This window comes from Dipodomys spectabilis, unplaced genomic scaffold (assembly GCF_019054845.1).
Source record: "Dipodomys spectabilis isolate Male_0828 unplaced genomic scaffold, ASM1905484v1 ptg000051l, whole genome shotgun sequence".
Lineage (NCBI taxonomy): Eukaryota > Metazoa > Chordata > Mammalia > Rodentia > Heteromyidae > Dipodomys > Dipodomys spectabilis.
The window spans coordinates 23,028,457-23,050,500 of NW_024870728.1; the positions used below are offsets into that span (position 1 = coordinate 23,028,457).

The following is a 22,044-nucleotide window of genomic DNA, read 5'->3' on the forward strand; positions in this document are numbered from 1 at the left end:
AACAAATAAGTCCTTTGGTTGATAATCTATAGGATCATTTTTTTTTACTGTGATATGCAAGCAAAAAAATCATATCATCCTGTTTTGAATAGCTCAAAACAAGTACTAGAGAGTCATCAAGATGACCAAGGCAAGCAAGGAAGGCTATGAAAAAGCAATCAGACTTTAAAATGAATTTGGAAACAAGGTTTCCATACATTGTCCTGTTAATTATGTTCATACAAGTCCCACACCCCTCAAGGAACACATACTCAGAAAAACAGAAGGGTAAACAAAACATTTGCAGACATGCCTGACAGCTGAAAAAAATTATTAAAGCGATATTCCAAACCAAGTCTGCATGCTGGGCATCCCAGCGACTCATTTGTCTCTGCGCTCAGCTCATCAGATGAGAAGCCCATCTGTCTCTGGGTCCTCTTTTAGTTAAGAAATAAATGCTGGCCAAAGAATCTGAAATGTGTTTGATCCAAATTTAATTTATACTTGACTTTTCCGTTAGTAATTCTTGCATGTATCTCTATCACTTTTATCGCTTGCCCTGTTCTCACAACACTCTCTCACACTTTACATTCCCATGTTCATAATCTATCCACATTATGGTGCTAATTTTCCTCTCTGGTGCTTAGCTGAGAGCCAACGGATGCTATGTTGTATAATATGTAAATATATAAATATGATCGGCTATCACACCACTGGGTTTAATGGCAGTCAATATCAGTATATTACACCCTCTACTTTGCAATTCCATTACAGGCTCAGGGCTGCTGGTCATAAAAAGCAGCTTTCCAAGTCCTGGCCTGTGATCATTGTAATAATGAAAAAAGGGTCACTGCTCTTCTGCACCCGAATGAAAAATTAAAGTTGCTAGGGCACTTAGCTCAAAAGAAAATGGGCAAATTAACAAAACAAAAAAGCAGAATACTCATGGCTGGTATTATGGAAGACAAAGTAAATAATTTAAGATAAACTAAAGAGAAATTTCAGAGTTACCTAAATAACAAAAACTGAACCCCACTAAATCCTGATGGGCTTTTTCTATCTCTTTCTTTTCCTCTGCAATTAGATCATCCAAGAGAAGGATGGATGTCTAGGTCTGTGGTATAGTAGCCTTTGACATACAAATTCGTTTTTTCCCCCCACAATCTTCTATTTTTCACAGGCTCAATATGTGCAGCCATTTTACCCTGAACTGCAAGGTACTCTTTTCCATGGATTTCTATATCTAAGTTATAGCTGAATTAAGAACTTTGACCTACTCTGGCTTTCAGTTTTCGTCTGAAATTTCATTATTTCAAACTGGCCTGTACTTCATGAAGCAAAGCATCCCACCTCTGGCTGGTTGGTGGCCTTTTGCCTGTGGGGAAATGACTGTTAAAATTTCATTATCCTGGCCACATTTGCTGGGTTCCCTTTCATACCCATAAAGTTGAAGGTATATCCAGACATTTACAAGCTCTATCCGGAAAGAGGTAATGACAGGCTAAGGCCACATTACGTTTATTGTGCACGAGGCTCATAGCTGCTGTTCAGGGATCAAGGTAAAGAGGACAAATGTATGACAGATGTCATGTTCCCCTGGTGACTTAAGAATTCCATCTCTATCTAACCTAATTTAAAAATCAAGTCAAAATGTATCTTTGTGAGTAATATATCAGGACAACGTTGGGGCAGCCTGATAAACCAACTATGAGCCACGCATTACGAGTATCAAATCTACAACACTTCCATATACTCTGGTCTGAGACTTACAAAAGGAAGTTGGGGGGGTGGTGGATTGAAGACAAAACTAAAACCTTTTCTCCATTTCAGTCTATTTTCCATTTGTATTCAGCAATTCTAAGCCTGGAAATAGTTGATGGTTACATTTAGAAAGGAGTGACCCAGAGCATGTAATATAAGTGATCAAATGATTTGAGCTATGTCATTTCTTCTTGCAGTTTATTATGTTAAAATCATTCAGGTGAAAGGAAAAGTAGTTATGCCCATCTGGATACAAAAATAACTTAGAGGAAAACTAAAGCAATGAATATGTGTGAGCTCCAAGTGTGTCTTCCTCGGGATAATAGTGGTAAAATCTGGTGCTTTTGGCTGTCTAGAGTGGAGCTGCAGGGGGGAGAAAAAGCAAGTAATTCTTATTGTTTCCTAAAAGAAGATATTCAAATGACTGACAGGTATATGGAAAAAAATTCAACATTACTAATCATTAGGGAAATGTAAATCTAAACCACAATGAACTGTCACTTCAAACTTATGAAAATGATTATTACCAAAAAGATAATAGAGAAAGCATTGGTAAAAATATGGAGAAAAAAAAAAAAAACAATCTTGCACCCTGTTGATGAGAATGTAAATTAGTGAAGCTATTATAGAAAATAGTATGGAAGTTGTTTTAAGCAATTCAAAATCAAACCACCATATTCCGCTATACCACTTCTTGGCATGTGTCCAAAGGAAATGAAGAGACATCTGATGTCCTAGGTTGTTTGCAGCAACACTCACAATAGCCAACAAGTGGTGACAACTTTTGTATCCAAATGATAATTGGATAAAGAAAACATAGGGCACACACTCTCACACTATTTAAACTTTAAAAAGAGGAAATCTGGATCATGGTGCTGGTGGTTCATGCTTATAATCTTAGCTACTCAGGTGGCAGATATCTGAGGATGACTGTTTGAAGCTAGACTAGGCAGGAAAAATCCTGAGACTCTTATCTCGAATTAACTACCAGAAAGCTGGAAATGAGCTGTGGCTCAAGTGGTAAAGGGCTAGGCTTGATTTCAAAAGCTTGCAGGCAGTGCCTAAGCCCCGTGTTTAAGCACTTAGAATGGTGCACAGGCACATGCATGTGTACGCACGCGCGCGCGTGCACACACACACACACTAAAAAAAACAACAAAAAACAAAGGAGGCAATCTTGTCATTTGTGAACAACATGGATAAATCTAGAAGACAGTATGCTATATGATGTAAGAAAGGTTCAAGAAGACAATTGCCCTATGTATTTACATAAATTGATAGATCTCAAAGAAATAGAATAAAATGGTTATTACCAGCCAGACATTGGTGGCTCATCCTGTAATCCTAGATATGCAGGAGGCTAAGATCTGAGAATCTTTGTTTGAAACTATTCTGGGCAGAAAAGTTCATGGGACTCTTATCTTCAATTAATGACCCAAAAGAGTTGGAAGTACAGGGGCTGGGAAGGTGGCTCAGTAGTAGAATGCTTGCTTTGGATGCATGAGGCCCTGGGTTCGATTCTTCAGTACCACATAAGCAAAACACGGCCAGAAGTGATGCTGTGGCTCAAGTGGTAGAGTGCTATCCTTGAGCTGAAAGGCTGAGGGACAGCACTGAGGCCCTGAGTTCCAATCCCAGTACTGGCACATACATACGAAAGGTTATTACAAATGCAGGCAAGGACTAGGAGGATTAGAAAGAAAGCTGTTGTTGGTCATGTGTTGGAAACATGTTATTATGTGTTCAAGAGATCTATTATATACTATGGTGCTTCTACTTTATAACAATATATTGTATAATTGAAAAGCACTGACTAGATCTTAAGACTTCACTATATACACAGAAAACATAATTCTGTGAGGTAATGTATATATTAGTATGTTTTAGCTATCTAACAATGCATATATATGTCAAAGTCACACATTGTATGCTAAATATATGCAATTTCTACTTGCCAACTTAGAGAATAAGAACTAATTTCTTATCAAGTTAGGCACTATATAGATGTCTTTGCTATATAAACCATTTAACTTAAATGTTGCAATGTTGAGCCAAGTGATGGTGGCTCAAGCCTGCAATCATAGCTACTAAGGAGGCTGAGATCTGAGGATTTAGGTTTAAAGCCATCCTGGACAGGAAAGTCCATGAGACTCTTATTTCCAATTAATTACCAGAAAAATGGAAGTGGAGCTGTGGTTCAAAATGGTAAAGTGCTAGCCTTGAGCAAAAGAGCTCAGGGAGTATGCCTATGTTCTGACTTCAAGCACCTTGACCGACCCTCCCTTTCCCCTCGCCCCCCAACCCCCACCAAAAAAAAAAAGTCACAATGTTGGAGAGACTGGGTATTGTATCTAGTTACTGATGAGGAAACTTAAAGTCAGAGATTAGTGAAGGTCACAGAACTTATAAGGTACAGATTTTTAACTAGGTTCAGTACTAATTGGTGGTGGTAATGGCTGCGTTATCTGTGGAGATACTGGAGGGTTTATGAGTGTATATGTATGTACTTATAAAACAACTCAGGGCAGAATGCCTTTATTTAGAGTTCTTGTAGTTTAAAGAAAATATATAGTATATTTTAGAATAAAATGAAGGAAATTTAAAAATGAAAAACGGATGCCCACCTTCTTAAAAAAATCCCTTTGTCTTTAAAGTTCAGGGTTTAAAGCTTTCTGCATGCTTCACTCTGAAGAAGGTGAAGCAGGTCACTTCAAGGTGTGCTCACATAGCCGAGTGAAATAATAATAATAAAGAATATCTACCTAATAGTCCAAGAGGAATGGAGCTGTCACAAACATCAGTGAATCAAGCTCACCAGACATACTGCAGACAGCTGCCTTTAGATAGTATACTTTGGCTATGATCGAGCTTTATGCCCTAAACAGACACAGTTTTTCTCTTTTGTGGTTGTTATAGCTTTATGTGAAGTTGGTTTAAAAATAACTTCCCATATTCATATGCTGCAAAAAGAGAAAAAAAGAAGAAAGCAGGCATCAAGTAATTCGCCTTTCATAGCACAGTGTGCTAAGTTCTGATAACATATCTGCCGAAAATTCAGTGCAGCTTGGGCAGATGCACTCTGTTCAGCTGTTAGACAGTTCCCAGGGTGAGATGACACCAGCCTTTCTGCCTTACCTTCTTCATAGCACCTACTGCAATCTGAAATAATCTCAGTTATTTGGGGTTAGTTGTTATTCTCTCCCCTTCACTGGAATGGAAATTCCAGGACAGCATGACCTGCATGGCTTGTTTAGTAGCATATAAATTGGTCACTGATTATCTCAAGGTAACAAGGCTGCTTTGTTCCTGTATCATCGTAAGTGAACTTGGAGAATTTCCCTCCTGTCCCTAGGTAAATATAAATCCATTGGGAAAAGAGTTTCCATGTGATATTTTGCTTTTTATTGTATTAAAGAGTTCACAAAACCTCTACTTCATCCATGATTTGCCTTTTGTTTATGAAGATGGAGATGTATGAAAGCAAGTACTTTGTTCCGTTATATTCAGTGCCTAGAAAAGCACCTGATATAAAATGTAACTTTAGAAAAAATGGTTGAATAAATGAAAGAATAATTGTGAGCATGCTTGGCAATGAAGAAACATTCAGTAAGGGTTATTCATCAAATGTCAGTGGCCAAACACACTTGATACACAGAAATGTGTTCCCCTTGGCAGGGGTTACTGTGACTCTGTCTAGGAGTTAACTAGGCATGATCACTTTTAGAGACCGATCTTGTAAGAGGTGTAGAAAGGAAAACTACTTCAACTACTTCAAGTTTTTTCAAGCAGTGTCCAGAAGAAGTTGATAGTTCAAGGTTCTTTTCAAAGGGTCAGCAGCTACCAACAGAGGCATGAAAACACAAATCAGAATTTCATTGAAAGTTTATAAGGATCACAAGGTTATTAAATAACTAAAGGATGGGGAAAGACCTCTGGGTTTTCCACATGAGACATTATCATAGCCCAGGTAGAAATATACCTTGACTACAAGACATCTCTGGGACCACAGATGCTAGGCAATGAACTTGTCTATTGAAAAGTTTGAGTTCTGCCCACTGATTACAGGAGCCATGGGCCACCTTTGGGACAGAACAGGGTTATAAAGAATGTGATGCCCAGCGAAGTAATACATAAGGGTGGAAGTATTTAAACACCCTGACCTGAGATAGCTGTATAGGCTCTGTATTTCTCACCAAGGTTTCCTGCTAGATGCAAGCTACAAAACATTATTTACACCAATGACTGAGTTCAGGAGATCCTGCTTTCCTCCCCACCTACCAAGTTTTCCAGTGGCCCCAACATGTAGAATAAGCCTAACATTGACAGGTAGCTGACCTTCCTGGAATGGTGGCAGTGAGCACCTCTGCCATCTTCCAGCCCTTAAGAGCCCAAGGCACAGGTGTAGACAGCAGTGCTGAGTGGAAAGCCCAGTGCTAAAAGCAAAGAATTGACAAGGTGTGTAGAAATCCTGTGATCTTGTGCAACAGCTGTGTGCCCATGCGAGCCTGCCATTTTTGTCAACATAAATTCTACTCCTCGCATTGTCAAGAAGCCAGTTCTAGAACACTTTTATTGGGCATTATTTTCCCTGTGCTCCAATACATGCCCAAATATGACCTTGTTCATATATTATTGCTTGCCTTTTAGTGATTTCCATCTCAAAAAAAAAGAACTTCATATGAGGCGGCAACCTTCAGAGTTGTTAATATTAAAATGAGCCAGTAACATGAAAAGAGCTGTATGTTGCCAGTTGCCATTTCATGATTTATATCCAAAATTGAACAGACAGACCTGAAGCTGATTGGTAGCATAGCCACAAAACTTCTCTTTCAGTTACAGGTATACAAAGGCATACAAAGGAAACAAGGTTTTTCAGATGCACATTTTCCCAGAACAATTTATGACCTACCCACACTTGAATTACACAAGGAGATAATTTGAAATCAGCTAGTTATAACAACATTGGAATTGGACAACATGCAGAAAAAAAAAACAAAAGAGGACCTCTCCCCAAATCTTTTTTCAGTGGGATCAAGCAAAGGTTGGAGTAATCAACAAGCTTAACTGTACTTCTATGTACATTGGATAAAGATGAAACAGTTAATACAAGAAAAGATGACAGTGTTCTTTAGAAGGCAGCAAAAGGTGGCTGCTACCAATCTCACACTTTTGTAATCCATGGTTTGGTGAGAAGAGAGGGGAAGAGCATAAGTTCTCACCCCTTCGATCAGGTGCCACCAAGCATGGTATAATTGTGGAACCCATGCCAAAATCTCATCTTCAGGAGAGTGTCAGAGAAATGCAGAGTGTAAGAAAAATGCATATTTAAAGCTACATCTTACTCAAAGAGGCCCTTAGAGTAATCAACCTTTTTTTTAATAAGAAAGAAACCAAGTCAACAGCATCTGAGCAACAGATGAGAAGGAAAGCAGAATCTGTTGGCTAACAGCAACAGCTTTTGTGTTCTTTGTTGTTGCAAACCTGCATGTCGCAGCAACTCCAATATGCTCCACAAACTCTGATTCAAAAGGCTATGGAAAACAGTTGCTATTTTTGTACCAAAGATAAAATCAAACACCACCTTTCAGATCTTAATTTTGCTAAAAGCAGAGGGAGGAAAGAAAACCCAAGGTGCTAGGTAGCTAAAGCATCTAGGAGCTGTGATTTCTATTGTATGGAAAAACAGAACATTATACAACAAAAGGAAAGAGCTGGCCCCTTTATTACAGGCAATGAAGTATATCAAATCATGTAAAATTCAAGAAGGTAAAATGCAAGACTGAAGGTTCCTCTTAGTGATAATGGAAGAAATGGAACATATGAATTTCCAACAGTTTTCATATTTTAAATAATTTTCATAGGTTTTTCCCTTTATGACCTCAACAACATTTTCTATAATGATTACCATGATATTGTAAAAGTAGTAACAATTATGATAATATCTGCATTGGTTCTCTATTGATGCTATAAAAAAGTATGATAAACTTATGTCCTGAACATCCCAAATCCCTACATTTAGAGAGGAGGCCACTGAGAGTCAATTCCTTCCTTTCTCCTTCTTCTAGAGGCTGCCTGCCATCCTTGCCTCTTGCTATCTTCACCTGCAAAGCCAACAGATTTGCATTTCATGACACCTTTCTTCTTTAGTCCTATCTTCTTCCTCCCCTTTATGGTCCACATTGGGCCTACTGAGGGAATTTAGAATAATCGTGCGTTTAAGTTAGCTGATCAGCAATTGCAATTCCATCTGCAGACTTAATCAGCCTTTCCCATGTAACACATATACACAGATTATGATGTGGACATCAACATCTGTAGGAGAGCATTATATTGTTTGCTATTCAAGGGAGGTTGCTTTCCAAGCATAGCTCTAAGCCTATTACATATAACTTAGACATGATTCTGACAATAATGATAGGTTCTACTCTCATTTTCATTTTTCAGGTGAAGAAACTGAGGTATGGGGGTTAAATCACCTGCTCAGTGTTACCTACATACAAAGCAGGGAAGCCATGATTAAATTGAAAAGTTCATATGCAAAGCCTATCTTTGGAACCCTATCTGTCTGTCTGTCTGTCCATCTATCTATCTATCTATTATACATGCATCTATCTATCATCTGTCTGTCTGTCTCTGTCGGTCTGTCTGTCTGCTAGTACTGGGTTTTAAACTTACAGTGTTAAACACTTGCTTGGAGTTGCTTGCTTGGTTTGCATTCTACCACTTGAGCCATACCTCCAGTCCCCAAGTAGCACGATCATTTTAAAGACAAAATTCTCTTCTAAATATTGTTAAAATTATTAGCAAGATGCTTAGGTCATTAGACCATAACTTCTGACAATCATAATAATCATTCAGAATAAGGATAACTTTAGATGTTAAAGAAAGGTAGTCGCTTAGAGAGACTATCAGGAAAAAGTTAAAAAAATTTTTTTCTTACTGGCAGATACTAAGCTATAGTCATGTTAGATCAGAGGAGGACATTATTTTGGACTTAGCACTTGCATTTGGCCACAACAGACCAAATCAAGCCACAATGAAATCATTTATACTAGGTATCACATGAACTCAATTTTTGGGCTAATTTTCTAATAAACAGAAGATTTCCTGCAGCCAAGTAATAGATCCAGTTTCCTTTAGCTAACAGTACAAGGGAATCTCCTTAACTTAACACTATTAGGAAACTAATTATTTTATCTTTTTTATTGTGAAAATACTGTACAGAGGGGTTACAATTACATGGGCAAGATAATGAGTACATTTCTTATCAAGCATTGTAGCCTCCTAGGAAACTAATTTTGAAATGACCAATCAATCTTCCTTTTGCTTTCTTTAGCCTTTTCCTTCGTGTAAGTCCCACACCTTCTGCTCAGTTTATCCAAGTGCCTTTCTATTCCGCAGGTGGAATACCATCAAAATAAAGCTAATTTGATATTCAAAATTCAACTTGTGGAAATTTTGTTCTTTGATCATCAGATGACTACTAGGATAGTTGGTGAGCTAGGGTAACCACAGCATGTCTTCTTACAACACATTTAACGCAAAGTTACTCCTAAGATTTTTGAACAAGAGGACATGGGAATAGGATTCTACCAGCATTGAAAATGTAAAGGACAGTCCAGAGCTTTCAATATTATTTATGTCTCCTAGAGGTCAATTTATAATTTATGAGGTCCTTTAAGAGGAGAGAAAGGGAGAAGGAAAGGAAGGAAGAATAAGGAGGGAAAGAGAGAAAGAGAAAGGGGGTAAGAAAGAAGGAAGGAGAGAGGATGACAGGGAGGGAGAAATGGAGGGAGAAAGGGGGAGAGAAAGAAAAGAGGAAGGAGAGGAAGAAAAGGAAGAACAGAAGGAAAAGGAGGAGGAGGAAGAGGAAGTGGAAGAGGAACAGGAGGAGGAGGAGGAAGAGAGGATTTTCTCTGTGTTTCAAAATCTCAGAAGATCTCAAGCTGAGAACAATTAATACCATTCAGTATTTTTAAGACAAATACCTTCTAAAATGTGGCCAACCTGGCCTACCAACTCCAATATTCTGTCATTTACCTTTAGACCATGGAAGGGACATGGAGGGATGAATTGATTTGATAGGAGAGGACAGGAATATAGAAAATAATGGAAAGAGATACTTCCACCTTTCATTCTTAACAAAACAAGGGAGAGAGCTACAAAAAAAAAAAAAACCCAAAAAACAAGAAAGGAAAATCTTGAAGAAGTTTGAGGTAAGTCATGAAAGATACTGCTAACTCTTGAAAGAGTTTGACATAGGCCCTTAGGTGGGAAGATCCCAAACTGGAGTTCTGAGTGGGTGAGGCTGGTTAAATATCTCTGTCGCCGGGAAAGGAGAAAGGAGAGCTGCCGCTTTGGATGGTTTGGAGTGGTGAGAGATCATCTGATGTTACCAGATCAAGTAGATGCTGCTCCAAAATTTAGGTTAGGGCTATCTCAATGGCCAAGAAGTCTGCCAGATGGGTAATTAGACTGTAGGCATAGGGTATCTGAGACCACAGGCTAAGGGTAAAACGTTACTACAGTTCCTATATCAGCAACTGGCAGAACTTAATAAAAACTCATAGAAATGGTCCCTGATAGATGGAGTGTAGCAGACATATGAGTTAGGTAAAACACTGTCTTGTTGAATGTTGTCCTCTTTTCTCTAGTTCCAGAAAGAGAGAAGTAGACCTGGTAGAATGTTGCCTCCAACATCAGTGTTGAGTTCCAAGGGGCAAGTTTGTTTTTTGTAGTATTAGGGGTCAAACCCAGGGCCTCACACATGTTAGATAAATGGTGTATCACTGAGATACATCTCCACTCCTAGGAAAAGTTTTATTCTTATAGGATCCGTTGGTTTTTTGCCAATGGCAAAGACATTTTATTGCCCATATGTAACTAGAAGGTCTATCATCCAGACACTGAGATATCAAGATATTGAGAAGACAGTCTCATTAGTGTGGCTTGAAGTAGCAGAGCTTTTTTTTTTTTTTCCTTACTGTTCCCTGATGAGCCCTGCCTAGCAATGAAATCCAATCACAGACTCACTGGATCAGTGGAGTGAGTATATTTTGGGAGAGGAAAAAGAAAAGCTCAGGAGATTTAAGCCATGTATATGATATCCTATGGCTCTAGTGGAGATTCAGACTAGAGCCATTCGGACCTGAGCCCAGTGACATCATTGTATCATCACAGTGTCTCTGTAAGGGAAAACTACTGTGCCCAGAGGGTTGGGCCATTTGCACACTCAGAAACAGGTGTGGAGAGGGATGGGGTTCCCTGACTCTGAGTTAACTCAACAGAGGTGTTCTACAGGTAGTGAGTGAGGAGTCCCTGGCCTCTCTTCACTGTGCAGATGGACATACCGGGGGGCAATTTGGTACAAAGGCCATTGGCATTGCACAGCCCTATGAAGCACTGCCCTTTCTTACAGATTTTAGACTGTTTCCCTCTTGTCAGCACAAGTGTCAGGAACTGCCCTCAAAGGCTTGCTTAGAAAAAGAACGTGCACCTTTCCAACGTAGATTTTTATGCATTTAGACAAAGACAAGGGAAAGCGTGTGCTCTTCTCTGAATAGATACAGAGGGTAATTTCACCAGGAGAAACAAAAGGATAAACAAAACCAAGGTGGCCTTGAAAGCAGGCCCTTACCTCAGCATGGCACCCAACCCCTTCCTCTTCATTTTCCTCTCCGAGTCTTCATTTTCCTCCTTCTGCTTTTTTTCCTTGACTTTCATCTTGCCCTTTTCCTTTTTCTTCTCTTTCTCTTTTGTTTTTTTGACTTTCCTGGTTTTATTTTCCACGTCCTCTAGCTCAGAGCTCCGCTGAAGGGCGGGCTCACAATTCAGAGCACCTTGGCCAGACTGAGAGCTCTTATCTGAGAGACCGTCTGCATAGAATGAAATCAATACTCATGGTCAGGGCTACTCACCCAGAGCACAGAAAGAAGAGTCAAAATGTCAAATACAGAAGACCAAATAGAAGCATTCTAGAGTTGTACCCTTATACAAGGCCACTTGTACCCTTTGAAGAAATGAGAGCCTACAACTAGTTACTTCAATATAGGTTGGAGGCTGGGAGACGGGCCTATGGGCTGCTTAGCTGGTAGTTAGAAAAGGCTTACAATGTGTTCAACACACAGACCTCTGAAAGCTGGCTTGCTAGCCTTGATCAGCTCAGAAAGCCCACATGGTAGGAAACAGACAGGGCAAGTTTCTTCGGAGAAGTTTTTAAGTACAAATACAGCCCAACTGCTTCTACTCAATGCAGTCAGTTAATGCTGCTGGTTAATGCTGCTTTTAATGACTCAAATAAGAATGTCAAGAAATGCATACTTAGTGCTCTCACCCTCAGGGTAAATGACAGTTGGTCCTTGTAGGAAAGCGAAGGAGAACATATCTTAAGTGTTTGCACTGTAAAATAAATTGCACATTGCATTCTCCAATTCCATGTTCATTAAGCCAAAGGGCAAAACATATCAGGAAAAAGAATTACTTCTAATATCAAAACTATAATTGTGATCCTTAAATCACTTTTCTCTGTAGTTAAGCCCACATTCTTGCCTGTGATTTGCAGATGATAATGAGATGAAGGAACCACTTAAGGCAGCCTATCACCCTACCTGCTTCTAACTCCTCAGGTCCATCATATGATTTGTCAATGGCTGCTCTGAAGCTCTCATTGCAACCTCGGCCTCGAACCATATGAGGCCGGGGCCTGTGGAAGGGCAGGTCGTTCTTCCTGACTTCAGCCACAGCCGTCTGCAGACTCTCCAAGGAGCTGGACTTTTTCAATCCCAGAGTTGGACCAAAATCTTTGCTCGGAGATTCTAGAAAACAAAAGGGAAAAGTACTCTTCATATAATGGGGCAGTGTGGTCGAATGGAGATATTTGTTCCAAGATTACTATTCTTTGGGCATCTTTAAAAAGTGGTTTCTAAATGAGCATTGGTGGCTCACACCTGTAATTCTAGGTACTCAAGAGGCTAAGAAGTGAGGATCATGATACAATCCAGCCCAGGCAGGGAAATCTGTGAGACTCTTACCTCCAATTAATCTAAAAAAAAAAAAAAAAGCCAGAAGTAGAGTTGTGGCTCAAATGGTAGAGTACTAGACCGGAGCTGAAAAAGCTTAGGGACAGTGCCCAGGTCCTCAGTTCAAGAACAGGACTGGCAAAAAAAAAAGTGGTTGCTAACTCACTAGAAATTAAGGTTAAACTCCTATTAAGTTTATTGTTCTTTCTAAACCAAGAAAGCTTGTACAAAGACTTTGAGATGTAATGAATGGATGTCGCCATTTTTTGTGACCTTGAGTTCTTTGAGAAATCATAATCTCTCTGAATCTTAGTTGCTTTTTCTAAAGTTGTGGTAAGGTTTAAGATAAGAATATTTAAATATAAAGGACATAGAAATTTCTATGAATGTGATTCTATGCAATACGGGCACATGCATATGTGAATTTGAAAAGTTGTCACTGTCTACAGAGATTATATGCATGACAGCACACATGCACACACAGGGACATGCACACACACACTGACAGACACACAAACACATAGAACATTTAATACAGAATGATTCTCTTTCATCTCCTATCCTAGGCACTTCTATACATTAAACCTGTTACCATCACCATGGTTGTTTATGTTTATCAAGGAAAATTAGCAGTTTTACTTTTTGTGATGGAATGCTTTACTTTACTCTAATGTATAGAGAGTACAATTTACTTATTCTATAAGAAAATAATGCAAAATGGGAAAGAAAACAACTTTTCTATGTCCATGCTATTATTCCAAATGTATTTTCTACATGGGATGTAGAAATGAGACATTTAAAAATAATTATGTTAAATTACAAGACATAAAACATGGGTTTTAATAGTCTGCTTTTGACAACATACAACATACCCCATTTGCCTGGCTTGTCTTGGTCTATACCTGTGCAGTCCCATTCCTTGCCTCCACTCACACCCTGGACACTCTCCTAATCATCAGCAACAAGTTTTGGTTATAGAAACATTATCAGCAAAGGGCTTACTGATTTCTTTTAAAAAGAACCTTGTCAAGGATCTTGTTTCTACATTTGAAGCTATTCTACAGGGCTCAAGATTCATGTACTCTCCAGTTCTAAAAACAGACTACCGTCATCAAGGAGGGATAACTCTGTTTTTAAAAGTAAGCCGATGTGTAGTTTGTTTGTATGTGTGTGTATACAGAAGAGAGCACATATTAAAGTATGAATATAAAGTGTCCACTTTAACGGACAGCACATTCTAATGCTCAATAAACTGCTTTATCTTTCATTATTATCATCGTTATTTCTACTTCTGCTATTACCACCATGTAACCAGTACCCATTTCCTAACACAATATTAGGTAGCAGGAGAGATACAAAAAATATGCATAAATACCTAAGTATAAACAGTAATACACACTCTTTCATCATTTTCAGAGATAGGTAAAAATGGTCAAATTAGTGACTATAATGCTAATAGTTGGCAGTGCATGGAGTATTTATTCTGTGCCAAGCACTACTCTGAGTGTATTATTGATATTAACTTACTATAATCCTTACAGTTGGGCCACTGGCATTTACAGATGGGAAAAATGTGATAATGTGTTCAAACAGCACACTTACTAAGCATCCCAATGGGGAACTGGCCAGAGGAAGTGTAACTCCAGCTTTCCTGTTCTGTACCATACATTTGACTAACTAGAGATGTATGCATTCAGACTCATCTTTCTACTTGAGTATGGTCCTACTCCATATACTGGCATACATATTCCTCACTACTAAAATAAGAACATTAGTTTAGATTGGTCAAAAGCCCAGTCTAACATGGAAGCCACAAAAACTAGACATTGCTTTAAGGTTTCATTATTAACATATGATAGGCAGCTTTGCACTTTGAACAATACATTTGATAAAAGTGAACACTGTGTTTTATAGGTGACAGTATGCATTCAATAAATGAACAGAGAACAGACTAAGTAAAAAATCTGAGGAAAATTTCAGGTACTATTTGCAAGCATAAATACTGAGAGTATGTTACTATTCAGTTGAACAGGAGGCATGCTTCTTCTACAGGAAGGAAGGTAAATTACAGAAACAAAAATTGAATAATATCATTTCTGAAAAGAAAGAAAGAAACAAACATAGAGGTTTGGGTTGGTACTGAACAATAGTAAAACATTTGGAGTTTAGAGAAAATATTTTATACTATCACCCTCTAGAGATGAAGGTTGGTGAAAATACAAAGAAAAAACATCGAGAAAGCCTAGATCCTCTGTTACCAACTGTAGCCATCTTTTATTATTAATTGCCATTCAGGAGATTATATTAGAGCCCAAACTGTAAGCATTCATGTCAACCTTTTGCAATAAATTCCAGGGAACTTGAAAGTGCATAAATCATCTGAGATATAAAGCATGTTATCTCAAAGTAGCTCAGCTCACCTAAAGCTAAGCAAGAAGTCATATTTGAGAAGGAACAAATATAACCCGTATTCATTCTAAGCAAACCAAGCATTAGAAGTCATGACTTTTGCAGTATTAATTGAACTGGCAATTAATTCTCTTAGACTAAATAGAATTCTCTACTCCTAGTCCTATTGGATGCACTACACAGTAAAGTGAAAAGCACAGAGAGAGGTGGAGTCCTGGAATGTAAATTTGGACTAAAGGATTTTTCAGGCCTGAAAAAAAATCCTACTTCCTGGGGAGTAAACAGGCACTAATGTTAGAGAGGAGAATCCCACGTCAGAAAATCTTGTGTGAGGACTTAGAGATGTTGTGGGTGGAGAGAACTTGCTCTTCTAGAGGAAGAGCACTAGATAAAAACCTTGACTAAGGCCCACACATGTTTGATGTGTCCAGTCAATAGATGGGTCTCAGTACTAAATTCCAAGAAAATATTTGGAATAAAGCACCCTCTTTCATACAGAGACAATGTGGAGTACATTAGGCTGTCCATTCAGTTCTACTTCCTCACTCCTACTCATATCAATTAACAATGTGTAGAAAATTGTACAGCTTTTAGAATGCAAAGGTTTACTTTCTATTTCTAGCTTCAACCTTTACACAGATCATATTTTTTTCCAGGCTACTTCTAAAAGCAGGGGTTTGCTTGAAGAAATAAAATGAAGTGAGTAATTTATCAAACTCAAAACCTCAGTTACTTGATCTCATTGAAGTCACCCCCAAAATACAATGATACCACATTTTCACGTGCAGCTGATGTGATGCTGGCCGTGGCTGACGTAGGCAATTGTTTGTGAGAGTGATCTATGAGAATCATATGCTATTTGTTATAGGATGGACTTTGTCCAGATCTGAGCATTGCTTGTCCCAGTTGAGTATTTATAGAAGTATTCTGACAAAAGTGTTAGCTAATTTCCAGGCCAGTTTAGGTTAGCTGAAATTGTTAAGGAATAGCTTTCCTCCCAAATTTTAAAAGCAGTGTTTTATATTTTAACCTATGATGCCTCCTTCCAGAGCTCTCTAAGTTTAAATGAACTTAAACTTTCCTCACAAACACAAACCTGCCATTTATGTCATGAAATGAATAATATAACTAACAGTTATGTTAAGCAAATGGGACTCATCTGATCAAAATTCTTTTCAGAATGCTCTACTGTGTGCCAAATATACTCTTAAAGTTAAGGCCTCATAAAGAAATGCTGCTGAAATATATTGTTTTGCTGCTGAAATATATTGTTTTAAAAGCTAGTATAGCACTTTTAAGGATTTCATCTGTTCCTTGAATGAAGGATTAGCTTGACTTGATCCTCAAAGATTTTTTCCATCAGAGTAGAAGGAAAGTTCAGGTAATGCATTTTGGATTGAATAGTCCTTACAACTTCTCTCCTTCAAGAAAAGTACAGTGTTGTCACAAACAAACAAACAACAATAACACCAAACAAGACTAAAAATTTAAAGGATTTGTGTTACCATTGCTTCTATGAACATGAAAGAAGTGGCAAGAAGTCCAATGGAGAACAACTATCTCTATCTGTAAATGGAGAGATGGCTTTGCCCAGCCCTGAGGTTTGAACTCAAGACCTCATACTTAATAAGCAAGTATTCTACCACTTGAGCCATTTTGTGTCAATCTTTTTGACTTTTAGTTATTTTTCATGTAGAGTCTTTAAATGAAAAGACCTTAGACCACAGTCCTCACATCCTCAACTTCTGAGGATGAGGTGCATACTTGATATTACAAGTGTGTATCACCATGCCTTGCCTGGATTCTTTAAACATAGAGAAACTGCTACCTTGACTTTCTATGTAGAAAGTCTCATTGAAACACAGAGTCTTTCCTGAAGAACTGCTGGTTGTACACCTAAGTGTTAAATTCCGGCACCTGCCCTATAGCTGAGAACTGCTGCTGATTCCCTACAGGAAGGTGATTAAGATAACAGAGTAAAACTCTCTAGAAAGGAGAGATTAACACTGCACAATTACAAGAAGCTGTAAGATGCTCTCACACTCTCCACTCTGCCAGTTGCCTCTTCAGTTATTACTTCTCTGTGTCTTGGTTTCCTTATCTATCAAATGAGGGCAAGATAAGTACAGAAGTGTGCCTGGCACTTAGTGAGTACTCATTAAGCATTAGTTACAATTATGCCACTATGACTTCTGTGCCACCTCTAATCATCTGAATAAAGCCCTACCTAGCACAATTGATTTGGTTCAACCCACCAATGATTCTTAAATACAGCTAGATCTGCCTCATAAAGCTTAAAAAGGATTATAAAAGAAATACCCGCGTTTTTGTTATTTAGAAACTAATCTCACAGGTTTTTTTCTTTAGAAATAATCATTTATATATTCATCTGTTCATCACTTATAGAGGGCATTCTAGGTAAGATTAATAGGAGAGGCATGGTTGCCCTTCCCTTTAGGCCACAATCATTTAATTAGTCTGAGATTTCATTATTAATGCTTGAACTTCCCACTCTAACATTAAAGTCACAACAAAAGAATGCCTTAATCCAGACAACCAGTAATTGGATCTTTCCTTATTGACAAAATTTCTTCCAATGCAACCTTATTTTTTTAAAAAAATAAGGAATTTTGGGGGGTAAGGCTTCTACTTTTAAATACAGCGCTTTATAAAGAATGAATGTAAGTTAACATAACATATATAAAACAAAAATACTATTTTGTACAGTTCAGTCATATCAATGGACTTCAAGGTTCTTGGAGAAGATTAATTCAGTTAGAGTTCCCCCACCTGAAGAAAAAAAAGGTATTGTATAGAAAAGGCAAAATTACTATACTGCTATCCAGGGGTCACAGCATGAAACCTGGGAGGCTAGGAATTTGTCAAGATAGCTTACTTTCATTACCAATTTGGCCTTGCCTTATTATGAGCAATGAACTTGGGCAAACACAACAGAAACGCTTTGCTTGTTTCATGGGGAGTTGTGATGTGAAATTAATAGCCTTAAAACTCTTCGAATGAAAAATTACCCTACATTCCAAGTAGGAAGTCACAATACCACTTTATTCTTCAACAGATTCCACTTCATCTTCTCATTGTAGACTACATTTACTGAAAATTTTGTGTATTTGACTTTTTAGTAGATTCCCTAGAGGCTAAATGTCTTATGTGCTTTAATAGATATCATTGTAGATCCATTAGTCTTGAAAAAATTATCCATAATATCCAAATGTATAATTTCCCAAATTATGTTATCTGTGCTAACTGTGTCCATAATGGGCCTAATTACCTTCTTGCCTATCTTAGTATTCCAAATATTGATCATCATTCTGGGCTTATCATGGTGCCCTGTTTCCTATTCATTACCATAGGGCATAATGTAATCTGGCTTTACATTATCTTCTGTCATTTGGGTCTCAGCTCCTTTACTGGCAATTTTTAAGTTCTCTACGAGCAGAATTTTTTTTCTTTTAAGTCTCATAAATCCCAGAGTCTTTTATCATTTCCTGAAATTCATGTCAAAATGTTCAATAATGAACTTCTCATTAAGATTCATACATTTGCATAATCTTCTCTACCCTGTCTCCAAACACTGTCTATTTTAAAGTGAAAACATCCAGAGAAAATATAGGAAGATTATGTGAGCAAATAAATTCTTTGATTATAAGTATAGGCATGGCCCTTCATGTATCTTTAAAATGTTTGCCAATTTTCTTTACTAAAAACTTCTTTTTTATTAGCTGAAAGTTGAAATCTTAGACCATATTTAGGTTTCTCTTCTCCCCTCAAATTATATCTAATAAATGTAATGAACAATGAATTCATTACATCAAAATATTTTATGAGAATTTTCCTGTACTTTTCTACTTTTCAGGTCGGAATATGGAACCCTAGTTCAACTTTGGGTGCAAACTTCTAAAACATATATACAGCTGTCTTTGTAAAGACAGTCAAAATACTCACATAATCCCATTTCCCATGTTTTGGATTATTTCACTCTTTTTTTTGCTCTTCAGTAGAAAAAATCCTATTGGATTTAAAACAAATAAAATTTTTCATTCAAAATAACAGTAGATGAAAAAACTAGGTAACAGGCATTGGTCTCCAGAAAGGGAAAGCAAAGGAAAATGTGGCTACTTAATGGAAAGCATTATTTATTACTAAAGTAGTGGGGAGAGTACTCATTTGAAGGTAAATAAGCTGATGTAAGTGGCTAATTTTCCTGTTTATGAGTCATGATCAGTACAAGCTACCGACCATTTCTTAGTCTTATTAATGCTTGTATTCACAGTACAGAGGAACAAATTAAACCTTATTATGAGAATAAAAAAAACTACAAAGGTAAAGAGAAGATAGGGTCCTTTGGTTCAGTGCTGTGAGGTAGAAGCTTCACATGGAGAAATGTTTCATACCCACTCACTTCCTCAAAGCCCTTCTGCATCTTCCTGTTCTTTGGTAATACAACCCTGAGGCTCTTTTGTGTTACTTTTGAGAGATTTAATCATTTCTGCCCTACTTGTAGTTATTCACCTCGTCTGTATTTTGCCTTCCTCTTTATATTACGCATTTCTTTCATTTAACTTCCCTCTGTAATAACCTTTCCTGCCATTTCCACCTTATATGCACTTTAAACAGTCTTATTTTATCGACTTGAAAGAGCACATCTTTATTTGTCTTCCAGCTCCTTCTTGTATATCTTTGTAACAGGCTTTTTACTCTGAATACAGAGCATTTTAGTGATTTTCCTCCTTTCTCCTTTCACCATTTACTATTTGTATGCCTTGTTTTAACAGCATATTTTTCTTCTACTCTTGACTGTTGAGTGTTTTATGTTTTTATATGGGTTGTATTCTATAGAACTCTCAAAGTACAATATAAAGGATTATAATACATTTTTAAAGAGCCATTAACATATCTAAAAGGTCAAAGTGGTTGTTAATTTCTTGAAAAGTAGCCACACGAAGATGTTCTTACCCATATAGACCAAGCACTTGTAGTTTTTAACGGCCAATTTTTTATATTCCTTGAATATTTGTATACCTTTTATAAGTATAAATTCATTTTACTTGAAAACAAATGCCCTCCAACTCTCATTTACTGAGTTCTTTATACAACTGGTAGGAAGTTAGCTTTTTTAAGTTTGAGGTGAGCATTAATCACAGTTTCTTTATAGGCATACTTTTGTATGGTTTTATAACTGGCTTTCAAAGGCTGCTTTTGCTGAAAAGGACGGACTACTTTCTTTCTTTTTTTTTTTTTTTTTTTTGCCCGTCGTGGGGCCTGAACTCTGGGCCTAGGTGCTGTCCCTCAGCATTTCAGTTCAAGGTTAGAGCTCTACCACTTAAGCCATAGTGCTATTTCTGGCTTTTGCTGCTTATGTGGTTCTGAGGAATCGAACCCAGGGCCTCATGCATGCAAGGTAAGCACTCTACTGGGCCACCTTCCCAGCCACGAACTACTTTCTTGTATACAATAATTAATTAAAAGCCGGGGAAAACTTTGTTTACTAGTCTCAATATTGTATTGACCCTCCTGCTAAAAAATTCACTTTGCAGTCACCTCAGAATCAGGAAAAGACAGGGTTGACTGATGACATCTTTAGACGAGAGATCAGAACTACCCTTACATAACAGCAGAATCTTAGGAGACTTTCAGGACCCATGAGGACAACTACCTCTAACCGACTGTCTGCACCCTGGGGCAGGAGCAATCATCACTTAGAAACCAGACTGCTCCCTAAAGTACATCAGTGATAGCATCCTACCCAGAAGCCAGTAGAAACAGAACTGACATAATGACGAACCAGGCTGGGGCTATCTAATCATACATACTTTGTCCACCAGTTCCCCAATGCCTCTATCTTCATTTATCATTTAAACCAGTAGCTCTTGCTTATATCTCAAAGATGGCTGAAATAAATCTTCTTTGTCCATCACCATGATTTCATTGCTCACAAGTTCTAATTCCCACAAAACATTCTACTACAATCACACTTTGGCCATGTTCTTTGGCACTTTATATCAAGCATGGCCTCTCCTCCAATTTCCAGTAATATGTTCATCATTTCCACTTGATACCGGTTCAGAATGGCCTTTACATTCTATGTTTCTACTAACATTTTGTTTAGAGTTGCTTGGGTGTTCCATAAGACGGTGGAGGCTTTCTCTAGCTGTCTTTGTTCTGAGTACTCACAAGAATCATCTTTAAGGATCCAGTCAGAATCAGGGAGGCTTATTCTGGCATATACCTGAGAACTCTTCTGGCCTTTACCTATCACATAATTTCAAAGCTACTTCTACATTTACTGGGATTTGTTAACAATAACATCCTACTTCTCAGCACTAATTTCTGTCATAGTCTGTTTGAATGGCTACAACAACATTTCATAAACTGGATGTCTATCAAACAAAGAAGCTTATTTCTCACCCAAAGTTTAGAAGTCAAAGAGCAACCACTGAGCACATCTACTTCCTGGTTGACAGATGTCCATCTTCATATAGAGGAAGGGGCAAAGGAAGGCTCTGTAGTCTCTTTCATAAGGAGACTAATGCATTTATGGGGGCTTCTGTCCCATGACACAATGACTTCCCACAGGCCCCACTTTCTAATGCCATCACATCGGGGGTGGGGTTTCATCATGTGAATTCTGAGAATCACAGACATTCAGTCAATAGAAATGTATTAGCACACTTAAAAGCACAAGCTAACTACACCATCTGCATTTTGATTTAGGAAAATGCTATCTGTTTAAAACAATTAAAAATGGTAAATGTAGGGGATTTCCAATGGTATTTTTTGTGATTTCCCCAGAAAGTCTCTGAGATATTCTGCCTCAGTGTCATATCTCATGTAAAATTTCGAACAACTACTCAACTCT

At 37.8% G+C, this 22,044-nt stretch overlaps 1 protein-coding gene across 2 annotated transcripts in view; it reads right to left on the reverse strand.

Moving 5' to 3' along the window:
* The window catches only part of Pard3b (par-3 family cell polarity regulator beta), a 971,067-nt gene that overhangs the window by 296,032 nt on the left and 652,991 nt on the right, over positions 1-22,044 (reverse strand). For both annotated transcript variants that reach the window (XM_042679102.1, XM_042679101.1), the window contains exons 17-18: positions 12,348-12,554; positions 11,378-11,615 (exon numbers count right to left, since the gene is read on the reverse strand). In XM_042679102.1, the coding sequence (XP_042535036.1) occupies positions 11,378-11,615; positions 12,348-12,554 (445 nt within the window). The remainder of the gene's footprint in view (positions 1-11,377; positions 11,616-12,347; positions 12,555-22,044) is intronic.